This window comes from Poecilia formosa, unplaced genomic scaffold (assembly GCF_000485575.1).
Source record: "Poecilia formosa unplaced genomic scaffold, Poecilia_formosa-5.1.2 Scaffold120, whole genome shotgun sequence".
In the NCBI taxonomy this organism is placed as follows: domain Eukaryota; kingdom Metazoa; phylum Chordata; class Actinopteri; order Cyprinodontiformes; family Poeciliidae; genus Poecilia; species Poecilia formosa.
In genome coordinates, this window is record NW_006800059.1 from 1,380,118 (window position 1) to 1,404,252 (window position 24,135).

Below are 24,135 nucleotides of genomic sequence, written 5' to 3' on the forward strand. Positions count from 1 at the left end.
CAGAGCATGGTGCAGCTGCAAAATGAGCTTCAGAGACCAACAAGACAGGTTGAAGAATCTGTTAACAGAGCAACTATTTGTCAAGTCTGGCATTTATGCAAGGTGGGCAAGAAGAAAGCCATTGTTGGAAGAAATGTGCATTTACCACAAGTCGTTTAGGGACATAAACTTTTGGTAGAAGGTTGCGAGCCAATTTCAGAGTAAGAAGTTAGAAACTCTGCTTCTGTCAGATTTTTCGCCTTTGTTTGGCCTTGACTCGGGTATGTCCAGCAGTTTCAGTCAGTCTGTCTGTCTGTCCAGAGCTCATGAGGCTGATGTCATGTCCTCTCACTCAGAACTGACTGTAAAAAAAAAAAAAAAAACAGTTTGGAGAGTGATCAACGGGTAGCTGTTGCTTTACCGACGCACTTCTCCGGCCTGTGGTGTTCAGTGCCAGTGTGAGTTAGCTCAGGTGCTGTTGGGAGTAACGAGGACAGGCGGTGGAGGGGACGAGGGACCCAGCTGGTGACGAAGAGTTAGAGACAAAACAAACAAACTCTGAAATAGACGCAGTAAAAGCACATTCACTTTAGCACCAGCAGGGATCTGTTTTCATCCTGCTCAGCGAGAAATCATCATACACAGACGGCTTAATCGAGTTTGGCAAACAAGTTCCATAAGTCTTCAATTCAATAAGCACCGGAGAGCTGGAAACACTATACATCTGACAAATAAATATTTGCTAATTGAGAATTTTCTGCTGTTATTTATACACAGAAGTGTGCAGTGATCACTGATGTATGTCTCAGCCACCTTCATGTTTTACGTAACGCAAGATTTATTTATTTTTATCCTTTTTAATGTTGATATAAGTCTGTGTTGAAGCCTCTGATGTTTCTCCCTGGGTTTTAATCGTACTGCGGGTTTAAGTAGCTCACACCCGTCTTCCTCAGCCTCGAATCCCCTCCTTTTCAGAGCAGAGAGCTAAAAAAAAGACAATTCTGTTTCTGTTTTTGATCAGCTTTGGAGACCACCAGTTGTCCTAAAATCTGTCCCATATTTAAAGGGAAACTCCAACCTTTGTATGCTGTTTAAATCAAGTTGAAAATAAATGTTTCTTGGTTAATTCATGTCTGCTGTACCTGGTGTCTAATTAAATAGTCTTTACTCCTCCACTTGGTCCACTGTGATGTCAGTCCTGCCCTCCAGGCTCAAGATTTGGATCAATAGGAGCACTGATTGTGTTGTGTTCTGCTCCTGAAGCCTATTAGATGCTTTTTATCGACTGCTGGAGAAATGTCCTGCCCAAAAACGGCTCCCCTAACAGCCAGGGTGCAAGTAATGCTCAGACACAGAAGGATCCTGTTCTTTCCGAATGATCTTTCCTTCTGGCTTCCATGCTTGCGTTCTTCACTCCCCTCCTTCCTCCCTTCATTCCAACTTTCTGGTTGTTGTACAAAGATTTGTCGTAAATTCATAGTGAACTTGTGTATTATAACATGAATATAAATGAACATAAATAGCTATGAACTCTGTAAACATGAGTCTGTAAAACTGTGGAATATTTAACAAAAATATGTAGGAAATCTTAATTTCTGGTGGATTATGGGCTTGAGCCAAGCTTCTTTTGTGTCCAGAGATTTTTTTATATATTTTTTTTCAGATTGAAGAGAGGAAATTTTCTTTGAACATGAAATTTAGTAGCAAAGTCTTCTTTAGTGGAAGCTTGTTTTTAATCTGACAGTTGCTCAGAGGCTACAACAAGCATCAAATCCCACGACATTGGTTAATTTTTTTCATGGTGCATTTCTCTAATCTCCAATTCAACAGTTTTTCTATCTTTGCCGTCTTTCAGTATCTGTACACTGCCATGAAAAAACATCCCAATCGTTTTCACAGAATTTTATCAATGTCGAGAAACCCTGCAGAAAAATTAAAGTAATGGTTCCATATATTAACATTTAAATGAATGTGAGTTGATTGATTCTTCTGTTGTCTGTTATGATATTTTAATATATAGTTAAGCAAATATGCAGATTTGTTTGACCAGTCACGACTTCCTCAGCTTCTTTCTTCAGGTCTGAATAGTTTGATCGCAGCAGTTTAGCAGGACACACTGTGATTATCAGTATTACTGGCTGGATGTCCTTTAGATGGTCTGAATAATCTGTGCTCCTGATTGCCCAGTATGAATTCAGAGCACTTCTTGTCCAGTGGGAAGTCTGTGGCCTTTCTCTGGATAAGCGACGGAGGGAAAGAGGAGCATTTGAAAGAAAGTAGTGCAGTGATAGAGGAATGGTCAAGTTTCTGGTGATTTCTCCCTTTGTCATTTTGTCATTTTGTTCTTTTGTGATTTTTTTTTTGGGGGGGAGGGAGGAGGGGTGGGGGTGCTTTTCAAACCAAAGACCTTCATGCACCTTTTGCACCAACCATACACAATAAGAGCTGGTAAAGAGGCGACTAGACCTAGAGCCACAATTAACTGTGCAATTTGAAAAAAAAAAACAACAAAAAAAACAAACTAGTTTACACAAGTATGCAGTGAATATCTTTAAAAAAAAAATGCAGTTTTTGTTTGTTGATTCTACCCAGTTGGTACCACAAATTTATCCCCACTGCATCACCCAGTTTATCAAAGCTTTTTAGCTTACGAAAAAAAAAAAGAAGACACTTTTATGTTAATATCACTCCAAAAATTATTTTTCTAATGTTTCTCCATCACTGGTAGCACTGCTAAATCTGTTTTTCTGTCCAGCAGCACCTTGAAGAAAAATTGTATTTTAAATAGAAACATGGAAACCATGCTTTATGGAAACTAGCACATCTGATGGAAAGACATCCATGCATGCGTTCAGATGATTCTTTAAGCCCCAGCGTCATAAACCGTATATTTTCTTTTTAAAATCCCACAACTCAAGAAAAAATAATTTGTGCAAGGTCTCGCCACAGTACCCACAATTAAAAAGATATATCCATCTAAATGCAGCAACTACCCAGTAGAAAATAAAAATCTGAACGCTCCCCGGGAAATATGTGAAGTCGGTGTATATCTCTCTCTCCGTGAAGCTGTTTAGCAGTTCATCTTCTGAGGCTTTAATGCAGTCATCCATACTCTGTAAAAGTGCTATTATCCACTGAGCTTCCCACAATCCTCAGCAGGAAAGGCTGCGCTCAGAGGCTGCTAGGAGATGATCGTTATGACGTCAGCGGAGTGTCGGGTATTAATAGAACAAAGATATCGCGTCCTAATGTGAGCTTGGAGTGCTATTGCTATTGTAAAATAGTTCAGTTTTACTTATTTAGCACTCCTCCTTTTTTTCCATCTAAAAATTCCATTAATTGTTATTATATAAATTAAACAGGACATATTACTGCTTAAAGTTGTGATTCCCCATGTATCCTGACACTAATGCTCTACAGCAAGGATGTCCACCTCCAGTCGTCGAGGGTCAGTGTTCTGCCACTTTTTGATGTGTCCCAAGCCCAGCACACCTGAATCAAGGACTGAAATGACCTAATTATGTCAATCAGGTGTGCTGACAGAGACGCAGCTTGCTGCAGGAACATCGGCCCTTGAGGACTGGAGTTTGACGCCTGTGTCTCCGGTTTTTACACTGACGGATTGGACAGTCAAACGCCTTGTTTACATCTGCAGCCTCTGCATGGAAAACAGGTCCTCGGGTTCGACCTCTCCTCCGTCCCGTTAGTGCTGAGCAAGTCTGAGCACGAAAGGATTAACCCGAGGCACATACTGAAAAGTCAGCCTCGTGGATACTGAGGCGTCGCAATTTTGTCCCCGATACAGCAGCCGCGGGGAACGTTTTGATACTTTTAACAGATGAGATTTAGTTGCTGACCTTGTCGATGTGCAGCCTGCAAGGTGTACTTGCAGTTCTTGCTGACTACTTACTGGCCGGTTTGAGCGAGATTACTCCATAAAGCCTTATTTGTTGGACTGCAGGTCCGTGAAATTAGCAAACAGGGCAGTAAAACAAACGACGTCCACTCCTTCTTGGCATGCGTTTTGATCTGAGTGTTAGCTCTGGCTACCAGGCGTCGGCTGTTTTGCTCCTCCGTCTCATATTGCTGACCTCTCTGCATCACAGACATTGATTTATGGATCTTTTCTGCTTTATCTACCACACTGTCTCCAAGGTGATATTTCATGTGACTAAGACCAGCTTGACCATAACTCATTACGTCCTAATCAGTCCAGTCCTTAAGTATTGTTAGGTCTCATTTAAGTGCTCCCCTTTCAACAGTCTAAGGAGAATATCACTCAGTCATGGCCGACCTTTTCTTGCAATGCTGCGTATCTGGAATCGATACTAACTCACCAGCAAAGTCTTTTCTCAGGGAATATTAGTCTTGGCTATATTTAACCTTTGATAAAAGCAGCCTGTTTGGGATTAAAAACAGATGATTAGGTTATAGATTTCTAAACTGGATTATTCTTTGAGAGGTCGCATGGTTTTCCTCAAAGTCCTCCTAAGAGTTTCTTTAGTAGTCACTATTCCCGTTATTGGCAATAACGGCTGTGCTTGTGTTCTGTTCTGCAGGGGAACAACGTGATGGAGGACCAAGACTTGAGGGAGATTGGGATCACAGATCCGAGCCACAGGAAGAAGATCCTGCATGCAGCACGCTCCTTACCAAAGGTGACGGAATCCTCACCCCGACTTCGTTAGTTATTTTAGCATAATGAGACTCCATGCTAATGGAAGATGCACATTTTTCCTTGACACTAAAGCACATTGCAGATTTGAGAAATAGTCATTATAGCTATGCACTTTAATTAGACTCGTGTGAATTTTTAGTAATATTTATATATATTTTCTGTAACTCCTATACATGTCCAATAGCACTGTCTCAATCAAGCAATGTACAAATACAGGTACCTTTTTTTTATTTGAATTTAAAATTTCTGCATAAAACATTGAAGTCTTTGAAGTCTTTTTACATCAGCTTTTTATCTCAAATGTTTTCCATTTAATTTCTTACTGGGTTTATAATGCAGAGCACCTGCTGGCATGAATCTAGATGCCAACACTTTAAAAAAAAAAGAGTGTTTAGCTTTGAATTGTTAGTTTCCAGTTGCCATTGCACCACTGCTGACTCTCATTGAACTGATTTTCACACTGCTGCAGCATTTTTCCCAAAATGTTTGTTATTCTATTAGAGAGTGTCATTTACACTTGTGCCCAATTATTAGGCATTGATAGAAATTGGTGACAATTACTAATTACTTATTCACTTCACTGGCATCATCATCATTCTCCTGTATTCTCCTTCCGCAGGTGAAAGCCCTGGGATGTGACGGCAGCAGCTCCCTCTCTGCCTGGCTGGAGAATCTGGGTCTGCACGAGTACCTGACCAACTTCCTATCCAGCGGCTACCGCAGCCTGGACTGTGTGAAAAACCTCTGGGAGCTGGAGATCGTCAATGTGAGTCACATTGACGCAGGTAGACTGTGCAGAGTATCAGACGGTGAAATTAGTTTCCAAGAGTGTCGCACAGAAGTGGAGTTGTCAGTTTAAACTCTGAAGGTGAACACTCGGATGTAGAGAGGATGTTTTTAGCGCGTCACTTTTAGGAGGTGACGAGATTTCCTTTTGGAGGAGGAAGTCTCCTCCAAAAGAGGAGATCTTGGAGGACCTACAACAGGAGTTGTAGGTCCTCCAAGATCTCCTCCAAAAGAGGAGATCTTGGAGGACCTACAACAGGAGTTGTAGGTCCAACTTCTGAGAGAAGCAGTCATGTCTTTGGTTTGCAGTAACGTCTGTGGATTATTCCTAGACTTCCAACAAACTGTTTCACAGTTAGTACTTGGATGACTCCACAGATGACCTTTTAAACGAGTGATGTTTTTCTAAAGTTTGTGTCTTCAGTAGATGATGTCCCACTTTTTTTTTTTTTTCTCTGCAGGTGCTTAAGATTACTTTGCTTGGTCACAGGAAACGCATCATAGCCTCCTTAGCTGAAAGGCCTTATGAGGAGCCTCCTGTCAAACCTCCTCGGTTGTCTCAGATCAGGGTGAGAACATGCAAAGTTGCGCATTATGTGGTCTGATGTAAATGTTTTAATGTACAGATATGGAAAATACATCAACAACTCCAATACAATACAACATTTATCATAAATCACTCTATTCTACCAGCATAATCATGCAACTTAATCATTGTTTTATTTATTTTTTTCCCCAAGTAATACTATTAATTACAGCATCTATGTACTTTTAATGTATAACATGAACATGTTGAGATATTGGGAGATTTTAAATTAAAGTTTTGTCAAATGTACCAGAAAAAAAAAGTAAATCAATTGGCACTGGTCCTTTCAGCTTGATAATGATCCAAAACACATGGCAGGAATGGTTCAAAAGAGCCAGAATCAACCTTCTTCCTCAGGTTCGCAACCTAAATCCTGGAGAAAAACTTTAGGGAGAGCAAAGAAATGAGACAATAAGACAGAACCCTCGATTTCTTTAGGGATTCTAATATTTTGCAATCTTTGCAAACTGGATTTTGTTTCCCCCCACTGACTTCATGCACCCAAATTAAAGTTCAGGTTTTTCAAAGTGATGTTATGCTACTAAGATTAAAAAAATAATAATTATATATATATGTGTGTAAAGTTGCTTTTTAAGCAACTTTACAATTGGTGAAAACAAAGTTATCTGCATCAATATGCATGTTGCAAAGAAATAAAAGTTTTTATCTTATTTAACTAAGTGCTAGGTGATAAACTCTGTGTGACCTTTTCTCTGCAGTGTCAGGACCTGCCAGGATCCCAGACCTCATCTCCTCTCAGTCACGTGGAGCCCTACAGCGGCCGCTCCATGGACCCGCTGCTGCCCGCAGCAGAGCCGGGCAGGAAAAAAGCACCAGAAACGGATTATGACGTCGCCCAAAGATATCAAAGCGGAAGGCAAAAGCCTCAGGTATGAGCTGACGTCTCTGGGATGTGGTGGGTATGGTTGCCATCTTCCAGGCTTCTGTGTTGATTTTTTTAATTAATTTTTTTGTTGTCTCAGGAGCGATATGAAGAAATTCATCAGGAGCCTCGACTGACCTTACGACCTCCGAGTCTAGCAGCATATGCCCCCGTCCAGAACTGGCACCACCAGCCTGAGAAACTCATATTTGAATTTTGCGCCTATGAAGCTAGTGTACGCTAATACCTTTCTCATTCTGACTTCTCGTTTGCTGCTTTTGTTATAAATGATCAGCAACCTCGTATCTCCTGCTCATTTGCAGTATCTTGGTTCTATGCTGATTAAAGATCTGAGGGGTATTGAATCCACGCAGGATGCTTGTGCCAAAATGCGGGTATGTAATAAGACTTTCAAACATCGGGAGACAATAAAGAAACGTATATTCACGATCAGTCAATAGTAAATCAGCTTTGTGTGTTTATATGCCTGCGCTTGCCTTTTCTCTAGAGATCCACAGAACAAATGAGAAAAATCCCAACTATCGTTCTGTCGATCACTTACAAGGGCGTGAAGTTTATAGACGCAGCAAACAAGGTAACTAAGATTCAGGTCACGTACTGGTTGCATTTCTTTCATAAATGTCATGAATATATATTCCTTTTGCTGCAGAACATCATCGCAGAGCACGAGATCCGTAACATATCATGTGCAGCCCAGGATCCAGAGGACCTGTGTACGTTTGCCTACATCACTAAAGACCTGCAGACCAGCCACCATTACTGCCATGTCTTCAGCACAATAGACGTGGTACGTCAACACACTGATCCATATCTGAAGGTTAATGCATATAGACTGTTGTTTTATAATTAAACAAGACTGAAGGGAAATAGAATCTGAATAATTGGGTCATTTTCTCAATGTGACCTAATCAGCTTGTGGAGTAACTACTGCATTAACTGCAAAACCCAATTTCAGGAAAGCGAATGTCAGCAATAATCGTTTCTTTAAGGTAATTGTTGATGTCTTTCTGCTTTGGCATTTGTGTTAACACATCTAATAGCTGCCAATATCCCCAGCTTTTATACAGGTGATTGAGTAAGTAGGTGTGTTGATTGGTGCCATTTGACAGCTGTAGCTATAGAAAAAGTTCTTCATCTTTATTAGATAAATACTGAAATGATGTAATTTTTTGGTGTGTTTTATACACTCCAGGTCAGATTTAAATAATTGTTGATCCTGTTAAAGGCTATAACATTTTATTACACTATTATGGAAAAAAATGATTTAATTTGTATTTGTCAGAGAGTAATAGTAATATTATCAAACCTCTGCAATTTTTGAATTAAAATTTTGTTTGATGTTGAAAACTATAAAATGTCTTTGTATTTAGTTACAGTTTAGTAGTAGACATTGGGCACCAATAAGCTTAAAGTGATCATGAATATGAAACCAGTTGTTTACTTTTAGCTTGAAATGTTACTCCTAATTTAGTAGGTTTTTATTGTTACTTTTTGAGCTACACTACTGTAAAAAAAAAAAAAAAAAAAAGGATTCAGTTTGTAAAATAAAAACTGACTCTTTGATTTTGTGTCTCTGCTTAGAGCCTGACCTATGAGATTATCCTGACGCTGGGCCAGGCGTTTGAGGTGGCCTATCAGCTGGCTCTGCAGGCCCAGAGGACCAAACAGCATCAGGGTCTCCCTGCAGGAAGCAGCTCAGACGTCAATGAATCCAAGTCCAGTCGACCTGTGCCCAAGCCGCGAGGGAGTGTTCGGAAGTCGGGGGTGAGTGGGACAAAAAAAAAAAACAACAGAAAAAAAACTGATTCCAAATGCAGATACACTGAAGAGGTGATACATATGCAATCATAAATATCTTAAGTTTCTATAACTGTTGCACAGGCACCACCTACAGGTCTCTCCTGTCTCTGCATCCAGCCTGTCCATCTTGTTCCATCTCTCGGTATTCCTCTCTATTATTTATCTTTGCTGCCCCCTAGTGAACATCTAACAGTAAGACGATCTATCTGGACTATACTAGACATATTACCCACCAGTCACATGTATACTTTTGTTATTAGATGCTTTTATTTGCATAGATGACTTAATATTACAACGTTTTAAATTAAGCTCAAAGGTTCCATGCAGCTTTGGGAACGGTAGTGAGACAACAGCCACGATTGAGAGCACAACAATTCAAGAGAGCCAGTCATAGTCATTTATAGGGTGGGGTTTCTCAGAGAAGCCATGTTGCATAATGACACATTACTGGCTGTTTGATTGTAGTTGATCTGAAGTTTCAGCATACTTATCCAGGGTTTAAGATGGGCAGCTGCTGCCAGTTGAAAATAAAGGCGGATCTGAATGAGTCAAAACAAGTTAAATAAGTCGAGTAGATTCAGATGATGACTAAGAAACTTAATTTCAATGAGATTGTGTTTGACTGACCAACACAAAGTACTGCTTGACTGTGAAGTGAATAGAGAATAATTTGCAGTTTTCCATGTGTGATACTTTTGCCAGATTCTATTCAAAAATGCTTTATTGTTTCCAAATGAAACTTAAATAAAATAAGAGATGAGTGATAGTGTCATCTGTGGTGAAAAATGTTAACACTGCACATAACCCCGAATTCACCATCCCCACATTGAAACATGACGGTGGCAGCATCATGCAGAGGGAGCGCTTTTCTGTTGCCAAGACAGAAAAGCTGCGTGATGAAAGGAAACATGATGGAAAGTTAAGAGGTGTATGTTCCTCCAGGGCATTTACTCTAAACATACAGCACCATTTTCAATGGAAGAAAAAAAGAGAAGAAATGACATTCCTTCAATAGAAATCCACAGCAGATTATGTGATCACTCACTTCAACATGTTAACACACTTTTATACAGACAGATTCAGTTGTGAAGTGAAGATTGTAACGTTTTCTCTCCTCTGTGCTCACAGGGAGACGTACTGGACCAAGAAGGGGAGTCGCAGCCCCACACCGCTGCCACGTGGCTCGTGGATCCAAAGGAATCTAAACGCTCAATCAGCACTAAGTATGAGACCACCATTTTCTAACCGGACCCCCCGTTCTCCTCCTCGTCCTCCTCCTTCCTTGGCCTGGCTGTTCCTACTTCCCTCCTCCTGTGTGCCTTTCACTGTGACTCAGCCCTTTCCTTTGCGCTGGACGTCCACTTCCCCTCACCTCCTGACGACACAGCCTGTGACAGCTAACCAGCCTCTGTTGCTCCTTCTCCAAGTTGAACCTTCACCACTTCTACATTGATTGTTATCGCAATCACTCAACAAGTCTGGCACTAACATATTCTCCTTTAACTCACCGCTTCCCTTTCTTTCCCCTTCGACTGCAAATGTACTGTTTTCCTCTCGGTGATGAGCTCTTTCTTTCCCGCTGCATCAGGCGACGGCCGCTCTGAAGCTTTTTCGCTCTGATCTTTCCATCTTTTGACTTCGCTGAGTGCTGAGAAAAATCTGAGAACCCACCCGCTTTGCTCATCCCATTCCCGGATGGATGTTTCCAGAAGAAAACTGTGGATCTGCTCTCCTAACTCTATGCATCCATCAGGCTTTAGCAGGCTGCTCCTCTTTCGTGGGAGTGCGAGTGTTTAGGAGGTTTATTACTATTAGCCGCTTGCTTAAAGCCACGCTGAGTTCTTGTAGCACTGTGAGGAGCTCATTTAGAGGGGATTTGTTCTTAGAAAGAGGACTTGACACAGCAAAAAGTCCAAATCAACGTGCCTTGCAGAAGTGTTGACCTCATGCAATTGTTTTTTTTCCACATTTTAAGTTGCAAAAACAAACTTCAATGTTTTTTTATTGTGCATTTATTTGTTAAAAACCAATATAGAGTTGTGCATAACTGATCAGAGGTAGCATGTTTTTAATTTTTTTCCTATTTACAATCTGAAAAGAGTTGCATGTGTATGCATTAAGATTTTATATTGTAGCTCAAACTCAGATTGGATGAACTCCATCTATGAATTTTTCTTTGATATGCCATTTGCTGTGTCCCCTATGTTGCTTCCAAGTAGAACTTAATAAAAGTTGTCTATTTAACATTATTCTCCCACCTGGGCTGTGTACCTGTCCAACTCCTCCAAAGTTACAACTGACTTCCTGTCACTTTAGATTAGCTCTAACAAGCTTTCCTGTACCTCCAAAATAAAAGGAGGTACAAGAAATGATGCTAGTTGAGAAAAAGTCTATAGAAGGCGTTGGGCGTTGAGGTTTTAAGATGACCATATTTTAAACTTGTGTGTGAATACTTTTGCAAGGTACTGTATATTTGGACTGTTATGCTCTAATTTGTCTAATCAGAGCAAAAGGGTGCAGCCAGACGATTTTTCTACAGTGAACTGACAGTAATTAAGCACTTTTACCTTTTTTTTTTTGTATAAAAATAACAGCATTTCCTCTGTGTAGCTCTCCCTTCTTTTCTTCTTTTCACAACAAATGCCTTCAGTATTCATCCTGTCTGCATTGCCTTTCTGTAATATTGCCAATGATACTTGTTGAATACATTGCTGCTGGAAAAAAAAAAAAAAGTTACGCATTACATAAAGGGAGGAACAGTTTGTGTGAACATGTGTTTTCTGTTTTCACTCCATTTTAATCATCTTACATTGTGTGCATGTGTCTGCGTGCCCCTCCCTCCTCTCTTAGCTGAATGTCGCTGCTCCTCCCATTAAGCGAGACGGGACGGGAATGAACCCTGTTGCATGATGGGGATGAGCTGGCGGTTTTTTTTTTGTGTGTGTTTTTTGATCGAAAAGTGATGAGCAGCAGCTCATCGCGTCATCAGTCCGATCATGCTCGCAGCACGCATGGAGACCCGAAGACAAAGAAGAGGCTCTGCTCCTTTTCGTCTGACCTCTCCACACATCTTCCTGCCCATCAGAGTGTGGCAGTGTCCCTGCTCTCCATGCATTCACAAGCTGTAGCCTCCCTCACAGAGACTTGGTGTTCACTGTTTGAGAAAACATACCTGTGTGCACCGATGCAGAAATCTGTAGCGAAAGGAGAAGTGGCACAAGTGAGAATATTGATCTTTTTTTTTCTTCTTTTTTTTTGAGAGAGAGAGAGTGAGACCTCGCACTGTACGCACAGACTACCCTTTGTGTTCAGATATCGGAGCTTCTCTCCATAACCATCAGCCTAGTATATTCCTGCATGGGAGAAACATTTTAACCAACACTACAAAGACATTTCTCAATGAAATCCCACTTTTATTTGATTTGATTCTTATTTTGTTGGTTTTATTCATTTTATGGAACTGATAGTGTCCTAATGCTGGAACTGGATCATGACTGGCGCACTCACCTTTTTCCTTCCCCCATTGTTTAATTTAATCTTACCAAGATTATTCACCAAAACCTGCCATGCAGGCTGGTACGACTTTTTTATTTTTTAAGCTGCAGAACAGAACAATAGGGTACAACATGTTTTTCCAGGTAACTCCCTGTACGTTGACTGTTAATGGTACTATTGGGTGCATCAGTGTGAGTCTGGGTACTTAACGGTTTAACTGTGGTATGTGTGGCGACACACTGGTGCGCCCTCTTCAGCATCCCGGTGTGGGCACCTGCTAGCCATCGGCCTGATCCAGTGCTGCTTTTGCACATTGCCAAGGATCAGGAGACTTTTTTTTTTTTTTTTTTGGAACTAATCTGATATGTTGAGAATGGAAATGTACATGATTCTAGAGCAGTCTGTATTTTGATACTTGAATGATTTTGGCTTTTATAGTTATCTATATATATATATATATGTGTATGTATGTGTATATGTATGTATGTATGTACGTATATAATTTTTGATGTTTTTGTCAAAGCAAAGGACTATGTCTTATAAACTAAAACATATCGTGAATAAATACCCTGTGATTTAAAAAGAAAAAAGGCTGAGGAATTGACTCAGAGGGACCTCAATTCATAAAAAAAAAAAGATTGTAAATAATCTTGGGCTTCCAGTCTTTTTTATAGTTATTTTTCATAACTGTAAAACTAATAAATGTTGGGATTAGAATTATTTCCTTCGTTGAATCTTTTTTTTTTGCTATTTTATGTTTTTGTAAGCTCTTATACTGCTATCATCTGTGCACGCTCATGCTGTTGACATTCATACATACAGTGGAATTTAAAAAGTCTACACAGAATGTCAATTTTCTGTAATCTCATTATACATAATGATATATTTCAAGCCAGTATTTCTTTGTAATTTTACTTTGTTTTATTATAGAATGTTTTACAATAGCTTTTTTTTCATCCTGAGTACAGATACCAGCTTAGACTGATCATGTTTTGACCCACTGTTTGGTTAAAACTACCTACCTTCTTTCTCAACAGCATATTGGTTAAACACGTAACCCAACTAGTTTTTCTGTGTCGACGTGGTTTGCTCAAATCAATTTGTTCAGGTTGACTTGGGTAACTCTGCCTCCAAACAACTTCTGTCATTCCTGAAGCAAACAAAGCCTGCTGTGATTTCACAACCAAAGCATTATTACAAGGTTTACTATACATTGTTTTCCATTTTCCTTCTCATTACTCTAATGTGTTATGAATATGCTCAAGCTGAAAGCATTCCTGTTTGCGTGCCCTACATTTATATTTTTGTCAGCTGTAAATAATTTCAAATATTCAAGCCGTCATTCCAGCTGTTGTTAAATGAGTCAACGGGAGAAAATTACTGCAGCAAAGAATTTACTTCAGCTGAGAACTATGAAGCCTTCCTACAATTATTTTTAAGTGAAGAGTAGCTGCGTGAGAGCAGAAGCGTCGCTGATTGCTGAAGGTTTCTGCCATGTTCTAAAAGTGACCAGTTTATATTCATCTCATCTAAAATGGCCTACTAGTTTAATTCTGCTCGTGAAGTTATGTAGCTGCGAACTTGGCAGGTAAAGGACCTGATAATTCTGTCAAATGATGTTAACAGTGCTTCTTTATTCTGAAAAGTAAAATGTAGTGCCATTGGCATGCAATAAAAAAAAAATAAAAAAACTCGAGGGGAAAAGGGCAGAGGATGGTGGTGATTTCAATTTACATAGTCACAAACATGTGGTGCTATTCCTGGGTGACACTCAACCAGCTAAAACGGACTTATAATGACTTAATGTCATTTGAAGTGTAGTGCAAGCTAAGCCTAGCCAAAATAAAACCTGGCCTGGTGAGACTGTTTTGGCTCCAACATTTAGCTAGTGGGGTCAAAATTTAGCTTCGATGAAGACATGGATCTCATGACATGTTTCAGTGCTTCATGCTAATGATGGTGTAATGTGGAAGACTCTGTATCAATTGAGCTTTTTTAAATGCCAGAGACATTCTGAGAGTTTTCACTGACCGTGTCCGTCCTTTTATGACCAGTGTACCCAGTCTCTTATTACTACCTCCGTCAGGATAATGCACCATGGCACAAAGCTTAAATCATGTCAAACTGGTTTCTTGAAAATGACGAGTTCATTGTATTCCTATGGCTTCCACAGTCAACAGATCCATGTTCAACAAACATCTTTGGAGTAAGAAGGAAATGGAGATTTGCATCATGGATGATCATCTCACAACACAATAGTAATTGTCCAATGCTATGATGTCAAAAAGGACCAGAACTCCTCACTGTGTTAAATCGCCGTCAAGAGGATTTAAGGCAGATTTGATGGCACAAGGTGGTCCAACACTTGTCCACAAAGTGACCAGTGAGTTTATGTTTTGATGGTGCATCAATGACAAATTTTCTACAAAATTAAATTACATGACACAATGACACAACCACAAAACGGTTTGCCTGCAAACATATTAAAATAAAAAAGCATTGAATTATGTGTTCGTAAAATTCACTTTCTGTGTTTATTAACATAAATAAAAATCTGATTCCACGTAAATACATTTGGCCAATTTTGGGTTGTGCTCATTTGCCTGCCGCTGCTGTCACCTTGGAAACGGCTCTGGAGCCGTGCTCTGATTGGTCCCTCCCCACCATATACGGAAGTTGATGCCTCACCTGTCTGTAGTCCTGGAGGTGGTTTCACACCTGTACGGTCAGCTCCTTGCGCAGTTTTGTTTCCAGGAACAGCCCCCACCTGTGCGAGGTTTTATATCGGCTATGGACTGAGAGTGGACAACAGCTGTGTGTGTGTCTGTGAGGACAAAGAGGACCGAAGTTGCTGCGGAATTCAAAACTTTCTGTGCGCCCTCAGGTAAGTTATTGGGACATTTTCCTGATGTGACGCGTTTCTTTTATTTGCGAATGAGCATGAAAGAAAAGAGCGCTTAGACTATTAAAAACTACTAGTACCTTTGTATGGTCAGGGGCAGCAACCTGGTTAATGTTGTAACCATAAACCAGTTCAAGCAGACCTTCTGCCATTGAAAACATACTTAACATTTTTTGGACCTTTCGTGTACTACCACGCTCGCAGTTTTGCCTGTTTGAGACTGTAATTTATGGTACTGGGGGTTTTAATAAGTCTGGCTCACAAAATGTACTGATGGAAACTGCTGATTATCCCATTTTAGTTCAAATAGTTGTAGGAGTTTTTTTCTGCAGGTGAACTGTGAGACCCAGTCACATCAGAGTCCTTGGCTGAATCAGATTTGTCTCGGAGCCAAGGAAGCAAGTAGAGTGACATTCCTGACACCATGAGGTCTGATTCAGCTGTGGGTGCCACTGTTGCACTGCAGGTTTCTCGTCCTGTTCTGCCCTGGAAGGTGTTGTGCCAGTTGGTTCTGTCCTGCATTTTCTCATCTGAATGTCCTAATGGGAGGGACAGTAATTAGCAGCTATTGAAGCTTTCACACGGAGACCGATATGTGTTTAGTCAACCCCCTCATGTTTTCAGAAAACATTTCTTAATGTGGGCGTTTTTTGAAGATCAGGTTTTTTCCCCAGCTGCCTATTAGCTAGCTGTTTATGCCAGCACTTCCAGAATACGAGAAGCCATTCTGGTGTCCTGCAATGTTTTAGTTAGGATTTGCAAGTAAAACAACAAGATTTGCAAATTAGTTTTTCTACTATCTCGTAAAATAAGGTACTTCCCCGTGGATCAACCACTTCCTATCCGTTCAGTAAACAATATGATCCTTGTTAAAATTTGTCCACTAGCTTGTATTCCTTGTAAATTTCCACGATTATGGATTACAGACGATAAAAACTCAATTCAGGGTCTCGAAAAATTGAAAGATAAATAAAAAATACTATTTTAAACAAAAATGTCAGACTTCTAAAAAAGTGTCTGCATTTCTATGCACTTAGTATTCGGGTGGACCTCCTTTTGCATGAATTGCTGCAGCAATGCAGTATGGCATGGAAGGAATTAGCCTGTGGGCCTGCTGAGTTGTAGAGTTGCTTTGCTAGCAGCCTTCAGATGCCTCTAACGTTGTCTTTTGTTCAGAAGAAACCTTATCTCAATGACAGGCGCATCCCATGTTCTGTATACGTCCGTGGTATACACCTTGTGAATCTATTCTAAAAAATGTTAGCGGATTTACACTAGAATTCTCACCAGGCTGCCATTATCCCTGTACTTGATGCATCTTCTCCTCCACCTAACTTTCTAGTGATATGAATGACTTCAGCACTCAAAGATGCATGTTTTCTACATTTTTGTTTCAGAAACCTTTTTAAATACTGCAGTCTTGCCCCTGCTTCCAAGACAAATGTCTCCTATGAGAGACTAACAAAAAATCTTATCTTGCATCCATGCCATGCAAACTTGTGGAAGACAAAGCATGTGTGCAATCTTCATTTCTGCTGGCTCGATGTAGTTACTCAAATATTCTGAGATAAGAGAACAATAAAAGGCATTTTTGCTGTACTTGGGCGAGCGCCGCCTGAAACCTGTGTGCGGGTGCAACAACGTCGTTTACAGTACATTACGTTCTATTTATCTAATGACTATGTGCTGTTTTTACTGATGCAGTTAAAGTGAAAACTCAAGTAAAACTGTTAGTACATAACTTTTAGCTTCTTTTTCAGGTCAAAGGTTTTTATTACATCCTGGTAGCCTTTTAGTAAATCACGACTGGGTGTATTATTTTTGTCAGGCATGCCTTCCTCGTGACTGGTCTGTCAACACCAAGTAGTTGCTTGAAGTGACATCAAGGAAACAGAGAAACATTCTGCAGCACTACACAGCACATTAGTTATCTTTGCATAAATTATACATGACTCACAGTGCACTGTTTCATGTCTCGTCAGAGCTTTTCATTATTCTTAGTCTAGTAGCACTTAATCAAAAAATGTTTGAATTATGACTGTGTTCAATCGTGTCCTCTGCTGCATGTCCAATTTTAAGCCAGAATTTCAGGTTTTCTTGAAAAGAGGGAGGAAAAAAGTTCAAGAGCAGGTTTAAAAAATTCCACTAGAGGCGAAGTTTGTGATCTAAATGCAGTAATAGATTCATTTACTTTACAGAAAAAATGAATTTCACATGTGAAAATCGCATGTACCACATGAAAAATGTAAATGTGGTTCATTCAAATTGTCACTTATGAATGTGAACATTTTATGGTAGAAACCCGCTTTATTCAAGGGTTTCACATAGATTCGCGTGTAGGATTTGAATAACTTTTTACTCTGATGCCTGTAAATAAAATCCACTTCTTGCCTTATAATGTCATAATTACAATTTGATCTACCTAGGAAATATTTAGAATGTTCTGTTTCCTTTATTAAATCAAACGTCAGTAAACTGCATTGAAGTTTGTGTATGAACACTTTTACAAGGTTCTCCATTCTTTACAGAAAACATCCAGTTATTTTGACTAGTAAATTAGATGTTGTACGTCTAACAGACCGTAGAAGTTTAAAGTTTTACCAAAAATTGCTTTTCACTACATGATAAAATCAATTGAAATGTTTGCATTTCATGGTGACCGACTATCTTGTTAATGTTTTATTTAAATGCAAACACTGCTTTCCATGCAAATGTTTTCTACTTTAGCTATTATTTTTATTTAACGATCTCATTGGCATAAGGGGATACATTTCAAGACAGTTGTTACATTATGAAGATTGTTGAGCTGTCAGTAGGATTGTCGTGGCATTTATCACTTTGATGAAATCGTGCCTTTAAATGTACTAATATGCTGGCTATATTTAGCCTCCCGGCCCATGTTTATTATTATTTAATAGATGCAGTTTAAACCACTTATTCACTTACACTCTATAAAAATACTCTTAACCACTGTTTATCGCCATCTTTCGTTAACTAAATTTCCTGCTTTAGCCCAGTAAGGACTACTAAAAGCACTTTTATTTGTGAATGAGTGCAAAACTTTTAGGGTTTTTTTCCACAATCTCTTCCTGACAGAACTCGCGTCATAACTTTTTAATTTCTGTCCACATATTTCCTTTGGGACCAGTGTCAAGGCTTTGTTATTGCCACTCCAAATGACTGACCTCGTTGTGTTTAAGCCAGTTTGTAACTGATTTGTTTGTATATTCCCTTGTCTGTTTGAAAGACAGATTTACACTCTGCTTTTAACTTCCTGGTTGATGTCTTGAGATCCTTCTTTAGCATGTTCACCTAAGGTTTATTCCTCATGCTCCCATTTATTTTCTGGAAGTTTCTTAAACACTTGCTTGTCGTCTTCTTCTCGACTTTACAGATTCTCTCCCAGACAGGCTTGGAGTGAGATTTACTCGAGCAAGGCTGGATAGTGACACATAGCTCCAGCACTAACGCGCGTCTTCGTGCAATGTCGAAGAGTGGCACATGGCCAGGCAACGTTGCCATGGAGTCACTGAGTAACATGGACAGTGCAGGGAGCTGTGACAGTGTAATCAGCACAAACTCTGCCTGGGTGAGTGGCGCTGTAAGTCTCCTTATGTCTTTCATCTGATTTTTGGGAGATTATCCCTTTCTTTAAGGTCGCTTGGCAAAATAAAGAGAAGAACATAGATTTGCGATTGGTTGTAATGACGTATTTCAGCAAATTTACAGACCTAATGAAAATGTCTCGGTATAAGCAGTTGTACAAAGAGCGTCCTTTAAAATGAACTAGACAAGAGGAAACAATAAAGGCCATTAGTCATTAGTTTTACAGGTTTTCCAATTTAATTGAGTTTAGACATTTAGCTTACACTAGTTTTTATTATTAGAAGACATTGAAAGGAAAAAAACAAGCACAAGACGGTAAAGAACACAACCAGAAGATACCAAATCATGATCACATTTCATCTGTCACGCCTGCAGTACTCTGTCGGCAACATGCCCTTCGACCCAAAAACGTCACTTCAAGCCTACGTTACACATGTTGTGGATTTAAAAGAAGTAGGAAAACCGACATCTGTATTTAAATGTTCCTGTCTTTGGTTAAGACCCAGGGAAAAAATGCCACTGAAACAAGTTGCCAGTAAAGGAACATATTTCTACCTGAACAATGTTTTGCTCAACACCAGCACTAACCTCAGTGATCTGGCTGTTGACTCCATCTTAGATCTATCTGCATTCCAGCCATAGCATACATTGTGCTCTTCCCTCAGCTTTGACTTATTGGTTCCCTTGAGTCCAAAATTCCAGTTGTTTCTTAAGTTATTTGCAAAGGAAGGCCTATTGTTGGAGGGCAAGGAGAAATCTGCCCCCTCTACTTTCTATGGAGCTCACCCTCATTTCCTGCATAGATAATTTTTCCAGCAAAAACTGCTGTAGCCACACATCCATTAAAACAATACATTCCTGTCCTGTTTTGTGTGTATTGCCATAGAGCATGACAGGCTTCAAGATGGAGGACACATCATTATCGTTGTCTGGTCTTCCTGTTTTAGATCTTACTGATTATTTTTGTGTTAGAAATGTGTAAGATCAGTTGAAAGAATAATGGCATTTTATGCATTTTTGACTTTGAACTTTGAAATGACTTCAGTACACTTAGGCTTGTTTATTGTTTTCCAGAGCGAGGATAGTATGGAGTACCTATCTGCTGAAGAGAAGGCATGTCTGATGTTTCTGGAGGAAACAATCGAAGCACTGGAAGTGCAGGAAGACAGTGGCTTATCAAATGACGAGCCAGACGTGTGGTCAAAGACGGAGCCACAAGATCAGATAAGAAGTAATGGCCAAATACTTTTTGGGTGATTTCTACACTAGTTGAATGTGACATGCACTGTCTGTATGAATGATAGTGATTGAAATGTTAACAATGCTTTTGTTTTTTCTCAGATGTTCCCACTGAAAAGCTCGAATCAGGAAGTCTCAGGATATCCACTCTAACTCCCCACACAACAGCAGATCCTCCATCTGCTGGATTAACCACAGAGTGTGAAACTGAGCATCACGCTGCAAATCAAAACTACAACCCACAATCTGCCTCCACGTCTGCAGTCGGCATGAAAGATGTTGAAACAGAGGACCTGGGAGTTGAAACTGATCCTTCGGTGTCTAACTCTGGTTACACAACCTCATCATCAGACAAAACAACTGACGTTTCAAAGTTCGATGGAGATCTTGAGCTTGAGAATGTCACAAATTCTGGAGATGCCTCAGAGAATGACCTGGATATAATCCCTCCACCAACAGACTTCAGAGATGAACCAGAACCAGACTTGCCACCGGAAGCCATGACGGTGGTCCCGCCACCGGAGACCATGACCATGGTCCCGCCACCGGAGACCATGACCGTGGAGGCCACGACTGTGGTCCTGCCACCAGAAGCCACAGCCATAGTCTCCCCACCATCAAACGACTTCACAGAGCAAAAACGAACTGTTGATGTGGAGCAGATGCGCTTGAGAGCCTCTGTGAAGAGATCTGTTGTAGACTCTTCTACTGCTGAGGATTCTTCTAGCAAAGCCTCAGACGCTGCTTCCCTTTTACCCCAAATGAATCCCCCCACTGAGCCTTCAGAGCCCAGAAATCCACCTGCTGTGGCCCCAAAACCTAAGAAGCTACCTTCAAACATTATTTTAAAGTCACCAAAGTCACCAACACTTGTCTCTCATGGAAACCCAGGGCATTCGGTGCCCTCCCACAGTGATCGGATGTTGTTGGACCCTCAGAAGGTTCGAATGGAGGCCCTCCTAAAGCTTGGACTGCTTAAAGACAACAAGGAGGAATCAAGTCGTGCTGTAAGCCCTAAGCTTCCTCCAAAATCTGCTGCATACAAACGGTCACTGGCGAGCCCCTCTCCTCCAGTCAGTCCTGCTCCTCACACACCCCCTGTAACACCATCTCTTACCCCAGTCATTAGTCCCCTACAAGCACCTGTACTCCAACAGTCTGCGTTGACTCCTACTGTGTCACCATCAGCTTCTTCAGCATCTCCTCCCATCCAGGATGCTGATATCCTCCCAGCACCTGCAGCTTTCAGCGATGGATTTGGGCCTTCAGGTGACGAACTTCCTGCTGTCACAGAGGCCACTTTCAGTACCCTGCCTAACACATCGCCGCCAAAGGTGATCAATATGAAATTTGCAACCTTGGAGCGATCTGGTTTGGGTCTGAGCAGCCAGATGTCCAATCTGAGCTTATTGGAGATGGCTGGTGGCGAGCAAGACCCAAAGCACCTGCGCAACACTCGGCCAAGACCCGCCTCTCTGGGGACTGGGAAAGACTTTAATCACCCTAAAGGTGAGGGTTTGGTGGCAAGCGGAACGTCAGAATCCCAGAAGCCCCAACCTACACAGGCATTCCACCACAGAGAGTCTTCCAAGCTGCCTCGATCTCAAGGCATCAGCGTGATGATCTGCCCTCGCCCAGAGAATGAAGAGGACCGGCGCAAGGCCCTGAAGAAGCTGGGACTGCTCAGAGACTAGCTTCCAAACATAGCTTTATATATTGTAAAAAGACTGATGCAGACTATATCTGGGTTTAAAATGCTGAAGGAGTGCCTTAACCACATTGTTATGCTTCTGTTTTCCACTGAATACCATGTGGTTGACTGCACGCTAACTGTATCTGTGTTTCCTTTGACCATATAATAGCTTAAATCGAAAAGTCAAAATTAGTGTATTTCACAAAACTGCAATGAAAACACTTTTTGCATCACATAAGTCATGTGAGCAACAACCTGATGTTGCTACTGGCAGAAAAGATGAAGACAGGAAGTTGTAGGAGGATATTGGCGCTGCATTTAAAAAAAAAAAGATTTATTGCATGAAAAGAAACTTATTCACGTGATTTTAATTGCTTTTCTTAACTAACGGAAACACCGCAATTGTGAAATAGTTTTGACATTCGGAATGTCAACAAAGTTTTACACACATTTATAATGTAAACGCAGCTTGTGTTTTACTTTTCTTACATCAGACTCATGTTAGCTATAATGTCTTTGATATTATTTACCTTTTAGAGTCTGTAACAACATATGTTTATCTGCTAATTTGTTTGACTTAATCCCACCTGTTGCTGCTGGCTGTTTCAACCTTTCACCATTTCATACTTTTGCAGTTTTGGTCATTTTGTTCCTAACTTTTTTTGGGTGCTAATAGGAGTCATCTCCCACCAGCTTTTTCTCACAGACCATTTGTGAATTTGTTCCCATCCAGGGCACGTTTCTTTACCACTGTGATTTTCGATGCTTTAGAATAACTTTTTCTCTGATCCACTCGTAGTCGACTGCTTTTAAACATGATTTTGAGACCAGGAGGTCTTTCACAGTTGTTTTGGGCTAGTAAGGGGTCATAATCTCATACGTTATTTGGCCCAAACAGGAAGCAGAATTGCAGTCAGTTAAGTAGGAAATTGCAGGTAATTTTTGGAAAATAACGTAGAATTAGATTATCAGAGGTTTGCGTATTTTATAAAAAGTTGTTAAGAAATGAATTGTCTCATGGGCCTGAAATGGGGTAAAACTTGGCAAACCGACCCAGAGTCTGTTCTGTTTTTCAAAGACTTTTTCTCTATTTATTGTTAACTGTATCCTGTTGACTTTCTCAACTATTTTTATGTTTTCATTAAATATATAACTGTATAAAACACTTTCTACTTGTGTTGAAGCCTCTCTTTCTGTATCTTTAAAAACAAATACAGTACATGGTCAAAATCTGAAACATCTGCCTTGTTTGGCTCATACATTAAAAACTAAACTCTACACTTCAGCTACTGCAACGTGGAGTCAGTCTGGGAGCAGCAGGTATCGATGCATTTATCTGAAAATGACATAACCTGCATTTAAAGTGTGTCATGATTATTAATCACAATGATGTAAGCCCCCATGTGTCACATCAAAGCAGACACTGACGCGCAGATTCAGGTTTGGTTTCTCCACTTTTGGAAAAACAGGTGCGACTTGTTTTTCAGCCCTGATGGAACATAGTTGCTACAATCACTTGACTGAGGAACTTTTAAGTTCAAGCTTTTAAAGTACAATTAGTTTTGCTCTTTTAATCTGTTCAGTTCACTGCTTGCATTGAAAATGGAACTAAAAATGTGAAATGCATACCATTCGCATTATGTATATCATATTTAGTTTTCAGATCTAGAATTGTAGCTATTATTCATACCCTTTTTACGTTTAAATTTTGTTACTAACTTCAGTGAATTTGGGACTCTATGTAATAGAGTAACGCGTCACTGTGAAATGAAGGCATTAAAGCGTGTACAGTTTAATATTTCATAGTCGGGATGATGTGAAAAGACATATATCCATGCATTGTTTTCCACCACAACATAGCCGAAGAGTTACACTTTTATTCCATCTTCTTGTAATTCTTCCATATCAGACATATTTTGGAAATGCATAAGAATGTGGTTCCAACAGATTCTCCCTGAGAATCACCTGAACTACACATTTCTGCAGCACCTCCAGAGTTAACCAGAGAAGTTTAGCTGCTTCTCTGACGAATGCTTTTCCTGGCTTTGAATATTGTCTTTTAACCTAACTCTGCATTAAACATCGCCCTAACCTATCCGGCGTGTTCCTTGTACTTCATGATACCTCTGTTCATTCATTTTTCTTTAACAAACTTCTAAACCTTTATTGGAATTGCTGTCATTGATTATTTTAAACAAAGCTGAACCCTATCCACTAATTAAGTGTCTTTTTAAAGATTTTATTTAGAGGTATTAGAGTCAAAAGGACAGAGCACAAACGTGCATAACACTTTCCAAAATTTGATTTACACATATATTCTATTCTATCTCATACAATCCCATTAATATAGATTGATGTTATTGATTGTAAGGAGGCAAAAGGTTCCAGGGATACAGACATGTTTGCAAGGGGCTAAATCATATATTCATTCTTTCTCTTCTTGATTTCATTTAGCATTTTCTACACA

At 40.1% G+C, this 24,135-nt stretch overlaps 2 protein-coding genes across 6 annotated transcripts; both read left to right on the forward strand.

Annotated features, from left to right (window-relative positions):
• The first annotated feature begins 4,062 nt into the window (after positions 1-4,062).
• On the forward strand, positions 4,063-11,687 carry LOC103144037 (ankyrin repeat and SAM domain-containing protein 1A-like). Of its 3 annotated transcripts, none has more exons than XM_016675749.1 (12): positions 4,063-4,134; positions 4,539-4,637; positions 5,277-5,423; positions 5,905-6,012; positions 6,749-6,919; positions 7,013-7,147; positions 7,236-7,307; positions 7,421-7,507; positions 7,583-7,720; positions 8,515-8,697; positions 9,862-9,956; positions 10,322-11,503. In XM_016675749.1, the coding sequence occupies exons 1-12, from the start codon at positions 4,096-4,098 to the stop codon at positions 10,335-10,337; spliced, it is 1,290 nt and encodes a 429-aa protein (XP_016531235.1). In that variant the 5' UTR covers positions 4,063-4,095; the 3' UTR covers positions 10,338-11,503. The 3 variants fall into 3 exon arrangements, with proteins under 3 accessions (XP_016531235.1, XP_007560878.1, XP_007560877.1); XM_007560816.2 differs by lacking the exon at positions 10,322-11,503 and adding an exon at positions 11,584-11,687 and having other exon boundaries at positions 4,064-4,134; XM_007560815.2 differs by having other exon boundaries at positions 4,064-4,134; positions 9,862-11,503.
• A 3,215-nt stretch (positions 11,688-14,902) lies between these two features.
• Positions 14,903-22,841, forward strand: LOC103144040 (specifically androgen-regulated gene protein-like). Of its 3 annotated transcripts, none has more exons than XM_016675689.1 (4): positions 14,903-15,112; positions 18,525-18,731; positions 19,811-19,973; positions 20,105-22,841. In XM_016675689.1, the coding sequence occupies exons 2-4, from the start codon at positions 18,615-18,617 to the stop codon at positions 21,667-21,669; spliced, it is 1,845 nt and encodes a 614-aa protein (XP_016531175.1). In that variant the 5' UTR covers positions 14,903-15,112; positions 18,525-18,614; the 3' UTR covers positions 21,670-22,841. The 3 variants fall into 3 exon arrangements, with proteins under 3 accessions (XP_016531175.1, XP_007560883.1, XP_007560884.1); XM_007560821.2 differs by having other exon boundaries at positions 19,811-19,967; positions 20,078-22,841; XM_007560822.2 differs by having other exon boundaries at positions 18,525-18,719; positions 19,811-19,967; positions 20,078-22,841.
• The last annotated feature ends 1,294 nt before the right edge of the window (positions 22,842-24,135 follow it).

Excerpts from the sequence above, each read along its gene's own strand:
- LOC103144037 (XM_007560815.2), top strand. The coding sequence starts at position 4,096 with ATGGATCTTTTCTGCTTTATCTACCACACTGTCTCCAAG. Across the intron at positions 6,013-6,748 it reads CTCGGTTGTCTCAGATCAGG|TGTCAGGACCTGCCAGGATC; the intron begins GTGAGAACATGC and ends TTTTCTCTGCAG. Across the intron at positions 7,508-7,582 it reads TTATAGACGCAGCAAACAAG|AACATCATCGCAGAGCACGA; the intron begins GTAACTAAGATT and ends CTTTTGCTGCAG.
- LOC103144040 (XM_007560821.2), top strand. The coding sequence starts at position 18,615 with ATGTCGAAGAGTGGCACATGGCCAGGCAACGTTGCCATGGAGTCACTG. Across the intron at positions 18,732-19,810 it reads CTGCCTGGGTGAGTGGCGCT|AGCGAGGATAGTATGGAGTA; the intron begins GTAAGTCTCCTT and ends ATTGTTTTCCAG. Across the intron at positions 19,968-20,077 it reads GCCACAAGATCAGATAAGAA|ATGTTCCCACTGAAAAGCTC; the intron begins GTAATGGCCAAA and ends GTTTTTTCTCAG.